The 16550-nt window shown below is 35.4% G+C and overlaps 1 protein-coding gene across 5 annotated transcripts in view; it reads left to right on the top strand.

Moving 5' to 3' along the window:
* The window catches only part of LOC309594464 (transcription initiation factor TFIID subunit 4-like), a 150076-nt gene that overhangs the window by 30366 nt on the left and 103160 nt on the right, over positions 1-16550 (top strand). For 3 of the 5 annotated variants that reach the window (XR_014229047.1, XM_082320313.1, XM_082320315.1), the window contains exons 8-10: positions 2967-3072; positions 7393-7507; positions 14902-15071. Coding sequence is in view for 4 of the 5 variants with exons in the window: in XM_082320313.1 (XP_082176439.1) it covers positions 2967-3072; positions 7393-7507; positions 14902-15071 (391 nt within the window). In the remaining variant the exon portion in view is untranslated. Of the gene's footprint in view, positions 1-2966; positions 3073-7392; positions 7508-14901; positions 15072-15997; positions 16085-16550 lie in introns of those variants that run through there. The other 2 variants (XM_082320316.1, XM_082320314.1) reach the window with 2 other exon arrangements.

Here is a 16550-nt window from a genome sequence, read left to right as displayed (position 1 = left end):
TGCTCTGCACCTCTGAGAGAGTCTGGCTCTATCTTCTTTACATCTTCCCATTAGGTGGTTGCAGACAGCAATAAGATCTCCCCTTTTCTGAAGGCTGAAGTAACGTCTCCGATAACCTCAGTATACTAAAACTTCTTTATCTTCTGTATCAGTCTGGGTTAGTAAATTGGTGCTTACGAACTGATCATTTGGGATTCACCATTCATTCAGCATATGAATAGACAACATTAGATGGGGTACAGTCATTGTGTGTATTTTTAGACTGTGAGAAGTATGAAATAACTTGGTTAACTTAATCATCTGCCAGACTAGCGTGCTAGTACCTTGTTCATTGTCTACACTTTTCAGGCCAAGTTAAGGACATAATAGTAATGTTTATGCTGTTGGGAAAATAGGCAAGAGGATTAGAACAGTTTGAATTATTTTATTTGATGAAGGATGGTTTAGATTGTTTATAAATTTTAATGCAGGGTCAATTACCTGTGATTCATCAGTTTTTACTATGTCCCTTGTTTGCCTGCAAAGAAGGTTACACATTCTGTTTGAGAAACAAATTGCTAATGTTCATTCCTTAATCACTTCCAGATCTGAAGATTACATCTGTGTTGAAATGTATCTTAAAACTGTATAGAAACTGGAATTTTAGTTAGTGTAAAATGTTGCTTTCAGTTCAGGTGCAGTTGTTCCTTTTAGAGAGCACATGCTTGTTGCTGATCGGTTTCTATATGGAATTTAAGATGGTGATTTTGATCTGTGCCCCTTGGAAAAGCTTATTTCTCAGTCATTTTCTACACTTTCAGCACTTTCACATGCATTGAAGTCCTAGTGCAGTGCTTGTTAAAGGACATTTTTTTGAATGTATTTGACAGTAAAGAAAACATTGCCATTATTTATGTCATCTTAAATGGTTAAACACTGTTCTATCTTTAATGGTGTTAGTGGCTCATTTTTTACGGCATTCACATGAAAATATTAATCAGGTGAAACAGAACTCGATTCTGAACTGTAGAAGTTGCTTGCTCCACAGAGGAAAAAAAAAAAAAAATCTAATTGCAGATGATTACTGTGATACCAGAGAGTAATTCTATCCACAGGTCACACACATCCCCTTTTTGGCCTGGCTTCTGGCCAGTTAAGGTATGGCTGCTTTTCTTCACTATTCTCTGAAAACTCATCCAATAAATTATTGTAAAAGTGGTAACATTCTCCTTCTTTTTTCATACCAATGTAGTCTTTTTTTTTCTGTGGGCTATTCTGTCTCCTTACTTATTAAAATACACTTGTACATGTTTCCTGTGCATCAAAATGCAGTCAAATTCAACTTTTCCCCTCATTTTTACTTATCACCTCTATTTCTTTCCTGGTTTTAAGCATGGTAGCTACTTTATTCTTTCCCCTCTGAGTGTCAGTATTTACTCACTGCCTGTCCTGACCAAGTAAATTTACATCCATTTCCTCCATTTCTGTGCTTAGTACAAATGCTCCATTTTCCTTCAGTGTCCATAGTTGAAGCTGAATCCTTAATCTTTTCTCCCCTTTTCTCGTTCTGCAAGGTAGCTATTGCTAATACTTCTACATCCACAGGTTTATTATGACTTTTCAACTTTTAATATTTTAGGATGTGTAGAATACAATTTTGTAACTTCAAAATGGCCCGATGTGTTTTTTCTCCGCTACATTACAGGTCTTGTTCCCTCATTACTCTCTTCTTGTTCGTAGTTTTCATCTCTCTTCTTTCTGATTTGGGAGCCCTGGTTCCTGCTGATGGAACGATTTCCTATTTGTGCTGTAGCCTCTTGTTCTCTACTTTTACGTCTCATTTGAAAGTGCTGTTTCTTCTTTCCTTTTCTCCATAGCATACTTTGAAGCCAGAGATTTGGCCATTCATTATTCAGCTAAATAATATGGTTTTAGATACACTTTGTAAGAATAATGCTGACTGGTGCTGAGTAAAGGTGCAGTGGTCCCATTCGCTTCATCTAGCGGCGTGTAGTATGGCATATTGTCTTCTAGGAGGGCATACTGCGGCCTGTGGGTGTGAGACCGAGCCGTGTAACTCGGACGCAGCAGACACATGCAGTGGGAGTAACGTAGTTGTGACTGAAGAGCACGTGACTTCTGAAGTTGTCACGCCTGAGTTGTGGTTGTAATCTTATTTGCAGCTATTTGCCCATGTTTTGTTTTCAAAGTTTATGGGTTTTTTTTCAGCTCTGCAGCATCCACACATCTTTTTGAATCTTCTGTTCATTACATCTGTGCCTGCCTTGTCCCTGATTATATGAACATATATTGTGCTGTTGCTTAGACATGATCCTTGCAGGTTTTTTCTTTTTCGTTTGATTTGTTTATGGGTCAAATTCTAAGTTTCTAACCCAGTGTGAGTTTTGGGTAAGGACTTCAGAACTTGGCTTAGTAGTAAGTGAAACCTTGAGAATATCCAGTTAACATTTAAAAGATGAATAGTATGATCACCACAAAACGTTGTTTTCTTTCTGTGTATATCTGACTCTGAAACCCATAATATTTTAGAACTTACTTTTAGTATATATTTTCTTTAAAAAGAGCAGGTATATAGTGAAAGGCCTAACGGTTGTAGGTGGATACCACTAAAATTATTGCAGCATTTTCTTCTACAAAAACGCTTTTCTTCCTAGTAAAATTTCTGAAGACAAAAGTCTAAACTTTAATATTTACCTTACTACTTTGAAATATATTTTTGATGAAGGTTGTGACATGACATCTGTGTCGAATATGATTTGATTTTTTTTTTTAAAGCATAACGGCAAAATAGGTATATACACACACACACAACCACATGCATTACATGAATATGACTTTTGTCACTAGCTGGTTGTGCTTTTAGAGATCCACATGCTTATATTAGTACTTACAGGTATTAGTATATTTACGTTGTGTGTGTTTGTGTATAAAGAGTATAATATAAGTATACTTTTTTTTAATAATAGCAGATTATCCAGTCAACATCTGCTCAAACTGTGAAACGAAACCCTGCTTGCCAGACTACCCAGATTAGGATGCCAGTGGTAATAACTCAGACCATTAGACCACAAGGTATGGGTTTAAATGTTTTAGTGAGATTGTTACCTTTGTATGAATTTCATTGTAATTACAAACTAGTAGCATGGGAAAAACTTACAGTGTTGACATTGGCAGGCTTGACATTTATTTTTTACTTCAGTACTGGCTGAGGAATGCATGTTTTCACTCTGCAGTTTCAAGGTATTTCAGACCAACACAGTGAAATGTTTTGAAACAACCTTAAGACTAAACTCTCACATGCTTAGCTCCTTACTTAGCAGTTTTTCATGGAAAATTCTGAAAGAAGTGAGGAACTTAACTCTCACTGTCCTAAGCTTTAACTCTGGGCCAAGAAAGAAAGTCTTCTTTTTTTTCCTGAAGCCTAGAGGATGCCTCAATTTAATCCTCCTACTTTTAATTCTTGCTCCTGAAGCGGAACATGATAGTCACTGTCTCTGCACCTACAGAGGTCAAGGTAGGAGTCCTAGAGAAATTTCTCAACCCATGTGCCTTCCCCCCGCCTCGCCCCCGCCAGAATGTTTCCTCTTTGGTGAGGTCGGAGACTGACTGCAGTGACCTGACATGCCATGATTAGGCAGGGGAGCAAGAGGTGTGGTTTGAACACAGGTGGATTAATGTCTGGCTGATAATCCCACTTTTTAAGGGGGTTCTTGAAGCCTTCTTACTTTCTAATAAATATCTGTTTGTTTCTTTCCACCATTAGACCTGTTAGGCTCGGGTTTTATTTTTCCTGATTATGTATGAGAGTATCTTTTTGGATGTGGGCATTTAGATGATTGAGGGTTTGTAATGGAATACAGAGCTTGTCATCTTTAGGTATTGAACCAGAAATCAAACTAGTTTAAATGCACATAAAAGCTATTGCTGCCTATTTGACTTTATTGCTTGCTCTTTTCTCTTCTGCTTGGGAAAAGAAAGCATCAAAAACCCCAATGATCACAGTTAATAGCAGTTGATAATTCTGCTTGCTGTGTTCTCCTCACAGAATCCAAAGGTTGAATGGACATGGAGACCAAGCTGCCACTGTAATCCTGTAGGCTGTTTTTCGAAGTTAGGAAGACATGCATTTTCTTGTCATAAAAGGTGTATATTTGATAGCACTGATACTCATGTCCTGAGTTTATTAACAGGGAAGGTATTCAGCATCTTATAGCATGAACTTTCACTTCTGACCAATGTGTCTGAGAGTGAAGGCTGATTTAATGTCTTTGCTTCTTCAGTCTCTAAGTTGTGAATATCAACAGTGTGCCAAGAATTAGCATGATACTGGCATCTGTCTTTTAAACAGTGGATTCAGAATAGGAATTTATTCATGACAGCCATTCATCAGCCAATGAAATGCAACTTAACTGGCAGCTTGGATTAAGGAAGACAACGGTTCATAAAGGCCAGTTCATGCAAAGCCCTGCTTTCGGGTGAGCTTATTCCTATTTACAAGCTTGTTTAAGACCACTGCTATATTATTTTAATTACACAGACAAAAGCAAACAGAGTAGAAATTTAGAAAACATCCCATTGTAAAACTGGTCATTCTGCAGCCCACATCTAGGGTAAAGTCCGCCTGTGTGCTTGCAGCTCTAAGAAATGCTGCTATGGCATACTGTCAGCAGTTTATTTTGATCTTGATATATTGTTAAAACTTTCTACTGTAAACACCGGTATAAAGATCTCTTATGCTGGCCTAGGTATTCCTGTTGAGGGAGGTAAGATACCGGAATAGGACATGGTCTATATAGAAAATTGCAGTAGTATAATTTTTGTGGAGTGTGGCATCTAAGGATAGTTACACCAGAACTGAGCTGACTTCCACCGAATGGTGCATTTTCCTTCTCAAACAGGAGTGAATCTCCTACTGTAATGTATCCTTACATTAATATTAATGCATCTATGTGAACATACTGTAATGCTTTTTAAAACAGTAGTATAGATAAAGTAGGCAGGCTTTAAGGACTTTCATATTAATAAAATTACTTCCGCACCAGGGGAAGTAACACTACAGTTATTGCAAGAAAAATTCACGCTCCTTTATCAAAACACTTATCAGTATAATAATTAGGTGAATTGCATCTTATGGATGGGGGAATTGAGTCAAAGAATAAAATAATAAGCCAGACTATTCATTGCAGCTATTTAACCTGTGCAGAAATACAACTAGGAATTCATAAGCTCCTAAATTTGGGCTTATTTCTCTAGATCATACTACTTAACATTTGAAACGAGGACCCAGTGGTGAAAGACTCTGTATGTCATTACCAATCCCATGAAATATCTAGGCCCACAGGTGATTTTAATTTTCAAAATATGCCCTGCTTCATAATATAAATTGGTGTTTTAGCCATATTTTGTGTCTAACCGCTTAATCATGCACACTTGTGATTTAAACCAGAACATGTGTATGTCATCCCAAAACTTATATTTACTTTGCCAGATCCATTTGAGTAGAATTACATATACATGGGGTGAAAGAAAGTGAGACTTAATTTTTCCATATCCAGTGTAGACATACTGTTTTCCTGAGACCCAGAAGTTAACTACTCTGTTGCTGTACCTTTTTGGTGTTTTTTTTTTTTTGATCAAAAGTTATCATCTGTAGAAAACAAGCCATTGATACTAGTTCTAAAGGAATATAATATTAATTCTGGAGGAGTACCACTGTTACCTTAATTTTGCCATTGCAATAATTTTCCAGGTTAACTCACTTTTAATCTCCTAGATGTTAATTGTAGAAAGCAGAGATCTGCTAATTTTTCTTATTGTATTATTTTTTTCCTTCCAATTCACTTAGTAGAAAACCTTTCAATTAGTTCACCTGAAATAGATAAATGAATTGTCTGGTCCATGAACTAATGTTATCTGTGACATCGCATGGACCTTGGACTATTCTGATGACAAAATATTTTTGTTCTCCAGGCTTGGAGCCTCAAGTCCTAAGTCTTGTTTTGTATTTGCTAATGTTGAGAATCCACACAACAGTTTATTTATACAGATTGAAGAACTGAACGAACACTGTCAAATTAGTTTTGCTTTAAGATCATATGTTGAAGTTGACGAAGACTTCAAAATAAAAAAAGTAATGCTGGACTCATTCAAAGCTAACACTTTTGTTTTAGCAAAGAAGTGTTCTTAAAAGGATTTGTTGGGGTAGTTGTGCTTCAGGTTTTTATAATTCATGAAAGAAAAATAATGTAACTCTACTAAGGTTCATACCATGCCATTTATATGCAATTGAGTCATAGATGTGCAGGATTAACTTTCATGTACTTCTTGAAGTCTCAAACACTATATGTATGTAATGCTCGATAAAGTTGAGTGATATACAAGAAAAAGGTGAGATCTTTTGAGTCAAGTAGACATGTGAACTAATTATTTTCACATGCCAAAACACAGGTGGGATTAAAAGAAACACAAAGTATAACCCAAGTAAACGTGTTTAAGCAGTAAAGGAGGACTTACTCTGAAAGTTTCATTTGTCAATGCTTTTTTCAGTTGCATACTGATACAATGTTTTTAATAATAACAACACAGGTCCGTTGATTTACTAATTAGCAACATAAATTTGTAATTATTTTTTATTAGATTTTTTTCCAAATGTTGGAGAGGAATTAATATCCATTTTTTAATTTACTGTCACAAGAATCTGAATGTCCGCCACACTTCGGCTCATTTAGAAAGCCCAGTTTTACTACATATAGACCTGTAAAGTCTAGATACAGATATGAATTACTTTTAAATCATCGTTTTCAAAATAAGAAAGTAAAAGACAACCTTTATGAGGGGGGTTATGTCAAATTTTACAATAGTGCTTTTTCTTTTACATACAATATAAACCATTTTTAAATATTTAAAATAATGTTTTCATCTCTGAAAATACATGTTTTTTACTGCAACAAAGAACAATGACTATATAAAAAAACGTAAAAGGCATAGTTAATACCCTGAGTGACTGTGACTTAAAGCATCTGTATTAAGAACATTTCAAATTCTGCTTCTTTATTCTGTGCAGATTATCTAGATAAGGGGTTTACTGGCAATTGCAAACACACAGCCATTATATACATTATATACAATATATACATTATATACACAGTATTATAACCAGTTATGGCCAATGGTTTTCAGATTTGGAATATTCAGTATTCTGTAAATATTAAACAAAATGTAATGTTAATATAAATTTTGTATGTTAAATTGTTTTTCAGCAGTGTAATCTTTAAAAATAATAACTTCCTTTGTTTGCAATTTACAGACAGTTAAATTTAGTTCCTGGACAGAAGGTTCTTTGATGTAAATTGTCTAAGACAGCTCATAATAACATTGCTTGGTGTTTTTCAGGCACAGTAGGGAAGGCACCAACAATACAAGCCAGCAAAAGTCCTGGGGGCTTTGGTGTTCAGGTCCCTGCAAATCAGAAAAACAAGCTGAATGACCCTGGAGGTGGTTCTTTCAGGTAAAAAAATAAAAAATAATAATAAAAAAGTGCAGGGGGGTGGTTGGGGGGGATCTTAAATATAAAATAGAATTTAGAATTGGCTTAACACCAGAGGGCAGTGTTTTACAATAATTCCTGCATTTTCTTACTGTGATTGGATGACAATTTTCTTACCTAGTTCTATTTTAAAATGAGGGAGGGGGTCATGACAGGTCTTGAGGATTTTTCTCTAAATGCACTTTTTAATGTTTAGTAAAGCCTTCAATTCTGTGGATTAGAATAAAACTTCTGGTAAATGGAATTATATGTATGAAGTTTTTAAAAAAATACATGGTTGGTTTTACATATCAGAGTCTAACATTCATATGGAACGTATCTTGCTGAGAAGATACTAATTGTGATGACAAGGCATCCTGTCAATACGCTTCTGCAGCTAAGCTGCAGCTATCCCCTCATCAGCATAGAGAGAATACTGTATGGTTTTGGTAGTGGGTTTTGGGGGGGGGGTTTGTGTGTGTGCGCGCCGTATTGTTGTTCTTGATTTAAAGAGAAGACATTGCTGTATCTATTCTTCACGTGCTTACTGAGGTAGCAGAGGTTGGGGCGTTCTGTGAGTCCCTGTAGTAATCGGGTGCTGCAAAGGTTCAACACAGTAGCATTGATGCATTGAGCTGCTATACCAGTTCTTTTATACTTTAAACTTTTATTTTATATATATTTTGGATGTTTTGGATATTTTTACTCTTTTTAGTGAAAAGCTAATCTTATGTTTACTGCATTTTGCTTTCGCTACCATCATTTAAATGTTTTTTCCATTGATGGAAGTACATTTTATTTGTGTTTAAACACTATCTTTCTTTGTCAAATGACAAAATATTCCTAGATTTTCATTTTCATCTTCTGGAATTCTTATGTTGCTCTGACATCATCGAACCAGTAACTAATTTTTAGGCTTATGCTTTTGCAGGTGAAGTAAAAGAGAATTTGTAGCTCTCTGAAATATCTCTGCTTTGAGGCATGTCAGTATTGCAACTAATAGTGGTAGTACTTAGTATTAATCTAGAAGCAAAATCATTCAATTTTTTATTTTCCAATGCTTTTGCCTCCCACTGAGTATTTAAATGATTTAAAATGTCTGTCGGGTTCAATTGTACTGTCTTAATAAGTATTTTTTATGTTTGTAAGTAACATGAGCATTTATTCTTCGTTAGTATAGCTTTCAATTTTACATACACCAAAAGGGACAGCATTTTTTTAACTGGATGTTGTAAACTGTGCCAGGATTGATTCTTGCATTCACTTAGTTTATACATAGAATATATTAGGTTAGCTGGAATTGTTAATTTTCCCTTGGGGAGAAGCAAATGCTCAAGGCACTGATTGATAAATCAATAAATCTTTAGTGAGTTTGGTAAATAAGCTGTCAAGGGTGTATGTCATTTTTCCTCTAGAGAACAAATTTTAGTCAGAATGAATGTGTTTGTTTCCTTGCATTGTTTTCTCCTTCAAAATAGTAAGACACAAAGCTGCATTTAAATAAGTCCATAAAATTGCAAGGATTTATTAAACAGCAGCAAAGATCAAGCTTTTTCTTGATATCTTAACAAAGAATTCAGTTGTTTGCATATTTGCATTTCAACCCCTAACCTCTCCTGAGGACAAATAGATGTCTGACTATTAAGCCTAAAGGCACAGAACTGGAAATCTGTATTAATCCTCTGAATGCTGACTAGTTTTCCTCAACATTCCCAGCATGTGTGAAGAATGTGTTTTTAGCCAGAAGGCAAACTGGCATCTAAAGCAAAGCAAGAATTTTGAAAAATAGTTGTGTTGTGTATAAATTTATTTTGCCCTTAGTGTTTTATTATTGCATATTTGTTTCATTATTTTATATTCTGCTTTCTTTAAAATAACTTACTTGAGCTTTTCACTCTTGTGAGCAAAGCGTTGGTCACTAGAAATGGAAATGTGAACTTTGTTATTTTCAGTTTCTTCTGTTCTGGACTGTGAGAAATACAGGAAGGAATTACATAAAAGACGTAGCAGTTAGGAATTTTGCAAATGACAGCTTAGCCTTTAATGTCAGTATTTATTAATGAACTGTAAGACTGCTTACATGAGTTCACTGGATATTATAGTAGCTGTTCTATGACACAGAGTTTTCAACCCAAGACTTCTGCAACGTAAAGGTGGTGTATTCATGAAATTTTATGTCACCTTTTTTGGTATTAAAATTTATTGTTGCAAAATTTTTCAGAGAGAAATGCAGACAACTCCATTTAGTTGACTTTTCAACTGTATAAGGATGGAAATTTGTATTCCATTTTTTTGTAATTTTTTATTTGTTTGTTTCACAGTAGAGATCCAGACTTATATTTGTACCATAATAGTCCAGCTAGAGGTTTCTGTAGTCAGGAGAGATAAAGCAGAAGGCCCAGTGAAGTCTGCAAGGGGCCTGCATATTTGGCTACAACTGCTATGTACATCATCTAGTTTGTAACCTCAGAGCTCCCACTAATGTAATATACCGCTGATGACAATGAAAGTAGCAGACTTTCAAAGTAATTATTACCCATAGTTCAGATTGTGGCCAATATAAAGAACTGGTGGAAACGTTTGTTCTCCCTGATACTGAGTCAGAATAATTTCAGTTGGAAGGAACCTTGGGAGGTCAACTAGTCCAACTTCTGAATCAGAGCAGGTTTGGTTAGATCAGGGACTTGTCCGGTTCTACATATCTCCAAGGATGGAAATACATGTTTGTACTCTTGTATTATCCTACCACTTCCTAACTGTATCGAGTAAGGCTCAGTGGCATTGCATGTAAAAAGAGGCAAGAACTGGACAGAACCATTCCCTTAATGTGTGTGATGATATGTTTGCCATAGTGTACCAGCTAGCCAGATGCTCCTTTTCACAGCAACCTTACTTTTTCTGTATTTCAAAGTTATATATAACCTCTTGGAGCCTGTTAGTATCAGGTTTTATACAGCCAATGTGATTTTTTTTTTTTTTTTTTTTTTTTCAGAATCAGTTCTATGAAGTGACTGAGATCATTAGAAGCTTATCTTAGTATTCATATTTTATGCTGCTGACTGGCAACATTTTAAAGTAGAGTCTACCTGGGAAGAAAAAATTTGTTTTCAGACCTCTTTTGCCTAGCCAAAAGAATCTGTTGCCTGTTATTTTATTTTTATTTTCAAAAATAAAAGTTTAATAATATAGTTCTGGCAAAATGCCTCAAAATGCACGATGTTACATCTAATAATGTGCAAAGCAGCCTGTCCTTTAAGGAGAGAGAGAAAGCTAATGTAGGTGTTAAATAGATAATTTCAAAGTTTTAATCTCAAAATGGTATATGATGTGAAACCTTAAGCTTTAAGTTTCTTTGTTTTTCCAAATAAATATTTCAAGCTATAAGGTGATTGTGTATTTTTCCTTATTTTTCAAAATAAAGAAAAATGCCGACCACAAACGTGGTATGTTCTGTCATCCCTTTTGCTAATCAGTGAGAAGATCCAACATACACCATGAATGAATTGTACGACAAAGTATTAGGGAGAAATTTCAAATTAAAGCTTGAAAGTCAGAATAAGCATTATAATAAATTTGTGTAAATAGAATTTATGCCATTATAAAATGTAATATAGTAGTGGCTGTTACTGTAATCTCAAGTCACTATTTATATCCAATGTATTTTTGTTGATCTCTGTTCTTGTGATCCATGGAATTTGTAGACATGCTTAGAGTCTTGCATACGTGTAGGGACTTTGCCCTAACAACATGAAATTTCACTTTTGAGAGAGAGGGGAATCAATAGTATGATGTTGTCTCAGTTGCTTTATGTATTCTTACAGCTTATTTGGGAGCAGTTCAGTACTGCAGATTTGGACATCATTGGCTCAAATCTTACAAAGTGCATGAGAGAGGAAAGCAGTATGCAATCGTACAGTTAAGATTCATTCATAAAGAAAATGCTACCAGATTTTTATAATGGCTTGTCTTAGTTTAAACAAAATCTTTGAAGCATGTTAGGGACAACTGTGAAAATACTTCGTTTTTTCTTTCTTGTTTTCAAATAAGTTGGGTTTTTTTGTAATTGCACGAGTGTTTTTAATGAAGAGGGGAGGGAGAGTTGTTACAAGAGGTTGAATATAGGAGGAAGAATTGAACTCTTAGACTACTTTAAGATGTAGCTTGCATTTGTAAAAAGTTTGAAAACCCAAGCTGTCTTCTTAAAATTAGCATACACGTTGAAATGTTAGATTTATCCCATAAGACTCAGAATTTAATGCAGTAAAAACCGGAAATAATTACTGAAACAGTATAATTAGTATGAGGACAGTAATATTTCCGCCAAGAAACATGAAATTGTTAAATACTGTGCTGGGATGAAAAGGGAAAGATAAAGACATAGAGAGTAATCATCAATCTAGATGACCACTGGATGGCATCTTTGTTCCATGGAATGACTTCTGAAAACTCACTCATCTGGACTTAAAAGTTGACTTTTATAGGAAATTGTTTGATAAGAATGCCAGCCCTCTTTATTTATAAATGTGTGTGTGTTTCAGGATCCAAACTCAAGCTCTTTTTTGTGATGAAGTTCCTCAAAGTCAAAAAGGATATACTGATAGAGTTTTTCCCATTAGACTGAAAAAATTGTAATCCCAACTATGATTAAAACATCATATCTGTCTTCCATGTGATGTTAAAAAAAAAAAAAAAAAGAAAAAAAAGTACTCACAGATAGTAGATTGCTGATGTAAGGTGGAAGGAAAGGATTCTGTCCAGGAGTTACAGTGATGGTCTTTATAAGTGCTATTGCGTTGAGTTTGATAATTTAATTGGAATCCTGGTTTGTGCCCAAATTAATTGTCTGCTTTTATTTCAGACAATATTTGTTTATTTTTAATGTGGTCACAGATCTATACTCTAAATAAAAACTGGAATAGCTAAAATGCTAAGCAGAAGGAAGGTAAAAGATTGATTGTACTTTCTTCAACTGTGAAGTAAAAGTAGAGATAAGTATAAACGTCTCTTAAAGTATTCTTGAAGTCAAGAGAGCTATTGCTTGAAGGAGATGAAAGTACCACAGTCCTGGCAAGCTGATGTGGAAATACGGGACTGAGACCGTATTACTTCCTGCTAGCCAGATTGTACCCAACTGTGTGATAAATGCTTGCTAGAGCAAGTGAGATCATGGGGGCTGTATATAGAGAAAGCATATGAGTCTCCTGCTCGGTTAGTACTTTATCAAGACCCTTTGAGTCCTTGTGCTCAGGTCCCCTCAGCAGGCAGCGGTACCCAGGCACTGCCGGACCCCACAGGGCAGCAGTGCTGCCTTCGCCCCCACAGAGATGTGGGGGTCCACTGGGATTGGATTTTTTTTTTTTTTTTTTTTTTTTTAACTGCACAAGCTGGTTAATGTTTTGTAGTTTGGTTGGTTTTAACTTTATTTTGAAATTCTGGGCTCAAGTCTGTTTGCCAGTAGCTTCCACTATCTTACATAGTTATTGTAACAGAAACTCAAAACTACCTTTGTATGAATTTGGTTTGGTCATGGTTTAAAAGGCCTGCTGGATTGGGGCCTTGCGAGTCCTGGGTAGATTACCTTGGGTGATGCTCATTCTGTTTCAGGCATTGAGGTTTTTACACACACACACCCCCCCCCCCTTAGTTTTCCCCCTTTTTCAGTTTTAGTTGCTGTTTTTCATTTGTAGTTAGAACCTTTTGAACTCGTCACTGAATATTTAAGTCACTGTTAGTTGTTATGCGGCCAAGTATGTTTATCAGCTGTGATTCTTGGGGGCAGTTTCATAACTGGTTGGACAAGGCCAAAGAGTAGTTCAGTCATCTATGAATTGAATGCATAGGAGCCCAGTTTCTTCATGGCGGCTCTTGTGGCCCTCCTGTGAGTATCACATACATACCATGTGAAACGTAAAAATTAAAATCCTTTAGACTCGGCATGAAAACCATCAAGGCGGGAGATCAATTTTGTGACACTGTCCTCGGGAATTTCATTTGAAGAGAAGAAATCAAGTGCTTAGCACTTGTGGAAAATAATAAAAGCTCATTTGTGCAGCAATTTTTTGACAATCATTGTAAAATTTTCCATTTTCTGCCTCAAGTGTTCACCACATTTCTCCAGGTTTATACAAACAAAAATCCCTTCTTAACTTCTTCCCACAAAAGAAAACAAAAGCAATATCTAACAAACCACAGCTGTCTTCCACCAAAACTGGCTGCTCTAGTGCAGATATCGAGGAGAGTATGGGAGGACAGGGAGGACCTAGATTATGGATTTCTCTCTTTTTGTTCTCAGACTTTACTTGTAGGTTTTGGTTTTTACTGTAGGCATTAAATTTGTTACAAGTGACAGAAAGTATTCTAGGATGACATCTATGTAGTAATTTTTAAAAAAATCTTTTAAATTAAGCTTTTATTTGTTTGCTTTATGCAGTAGTAGGAGTCTGGACTTGGATATATGTGGATCTTTTCCATATGTATATTCTCAAAGGTTGTGTAATCGCTTCTAGAATATGTTGAAATACATTGTTCATGTCAGTAATAGCTCCTAAACAGAATGTGCTAAAAACAGATGGTTGTTTCCACAGTTGTAAGTCATACCTCATAGAGGTAGGAGGTAAAAGATACTTGGAAAATACAGGTATGGGAACTCCAACTTGTTAGTCAGTACTTCCTCAAGCTGTTAGGAAGGGTATCGCAGGGCAAACAGAGGCCTGGGAAGTGCTGCTATCATCTTCTCAAATGCAGCTCATTTTTCTAAAACCAATTGACATGTTCAACTGATTTTTGTATGTTGCCAGAGAAAATACCAGTGCATATTCAAATCACACTTGGAACCCAAACTTACTTATGAACTCATCATGGTCAAAGAATCTTTCCTGACTATTGCTGAAAATGCTTTGGTGCCCATTTTGATAGGAACTTGTGAAACAGTGCAGGATTCCAAATTCATGTTCTTGCTTTTAATGTCCATGGGGTTTTTATTTATTTTATCATTTTACTCCTAGTTTTCAGTATAAAGAGAATAACCAAATGCTCCATCTTTAGTGGTGATCACTGCCTTTAGTTTCCTGACCATCCTGGTTTCATTAGTACCACTGACTCTCAGATGACGAAAAGACACCTCTGTCACACCTTCTGTTACAGGCAAATTGTCCTGCATCTAAAGCTTTCCTAATATGATCAGAGAAATATTTAGTTATTTCTGAATCTAGAATATAGTCTATGAAAATGGAGACCCTAGTGGTTGTGCCTCAAGTTGGCCCAGCCACTGGGCATATTGCACGATGATTATTTTTGGAGAAGCAGATAATATACAAAGTGAATATATCACATGCAGAATTATTTTTGTTTGTGGTTTTTTTTCTTTTTCATTATAGAGATGATGATGACATCAATGATGTTGCCTCTATGGCTGGCGTCAATCTTAATGAAGAAAGTGCCCGAATTATGGCTACCAACTCTGACTTGGTTGGAACCCAGATACAGTCCTGTAAAGATGAACCCTTTCTTGCTGCTATACCTCTACATAAACGCATACTTGAAATGGGTGAGAAACACGTACTTTCCTTTTGATAGTGTTTCCTTTGGAGTTCTGCGATTCTGAGTAACAAAATATGCTTAGCACTTAAGATTGTTTTTTAAGCATTTTATTACATAATCTTGTATTACTAAACTTTCAAGGTTTTTATGATAAAAGTAACTTAGTTATCTCAAGTTTGAAAAAAATAGTATACTGATACTTCTATACTTCATGCTTTCCCCATGTTTTTTATATCCAAGGATCTCAAAGCTCTTTGCAAACATTAATTATTTCTCACAATCCTCCTTCATGTTTTACACATGAGAAGATTGAAATAGAAGTAAAGTAAGTAGTACAGGTCACAGAGGACACCTGTGAATAACATTTAACAGAATGTTGAAGTTATCTGTCAGGATTTTCTTTCCCCGTACAAACGAGTTATTCAGTTCTTAACACCTGCATCTATTTAAGTTCATAGTGATTTTCTTATAGCCTTTTTTCCAAAAGGAGTATTTATTTATCCTGGTAAAAAGGTATATTTATTTATTCTGCCATTTGAAAATAGAAGTTAAAAACTTCAGTAGAAAACAAAAATATTCAAAATTAGTCATGTTTTAAGGTTAGTAAGTATGCTCAGAATGTGTTTTATATGACATACTTCATTAATATACTATATATGTTCTAGTACCTAAATTTTTTTTAACATGATAATAGGTAATAGGTAATATGCTCAACTTGTTTAGGGGCATAAATCACACATTTCTTTTAGAACTATGCTTACGTCACTAGTTAAATTTGTAAAATTTTTCGAGATATAGTTCTTGTAACTTTAAAGACCAGACCAAAATCTTGTTACAAATCAGTACAGTTAGGTTTTTAAGTTATGCGGTTACTTCTGAAGTGTTATTTGTGTTTATGTTCATTGAATTAATGGAAGCCTTTTTATATTGCAGTTGCAGGCAAAGTTCTTCATTGACTTATTGTCAAGCTTCACTCTTGTGTTTTAATTAATGCCCTTTTAAGTTCTCATTCAGAGAAATGAATTATTTTGCATGCTATAGTTATCATGTTGCGATGATGTGATGATGGTATTATGCGATGCAGCGTGGGAAAGCATATGTGCAACACTTTGTGAGATGACTTACCACCACCTGAGATAGGAAGCCAGCGAGGTTTTAATGAAATTTGTTTGAGAAGCTCTTGTGAGGGATGCTCACATAATAGTTTATACAGGTGTAAGAAAACAAAAAGGAAACAGACATAAAACTGTTAAAAAGAACGGGAAATCAGTAATGAATTTGCCATATAAGCCTTAATGAACTGTCTGGGTGTAACAATTGCTGCACAACATGAAGCTGTAATTACAAGTGCAGGACTTACAGGAATCTGTACATACTTTAAGAGCCACAGAACCCATCACACTATTCATCACTGCCTTTTGGGGTTTGCTCCTCTGAGGAACAAATCCCTATGGCTGTTTTTGAAGCTTTATTGGCTTTGATAATT

This window comes from Platalea leucorodia, assembly GCF_965183815.1.
Source record: "Platalea leucorodia genome assembly, chromosome: 8".
Lineage (NCBI taxonomy): Eukaryota > Metazoa > Chordata > Aves > Pelecaniformes > Threskiornithidae > Platalea > Platalea leucorodia.
Note: the sequence above shows the minus strand (reverse complement) of the source record. Positions and strands in the feature narration are given on the sequence as shown.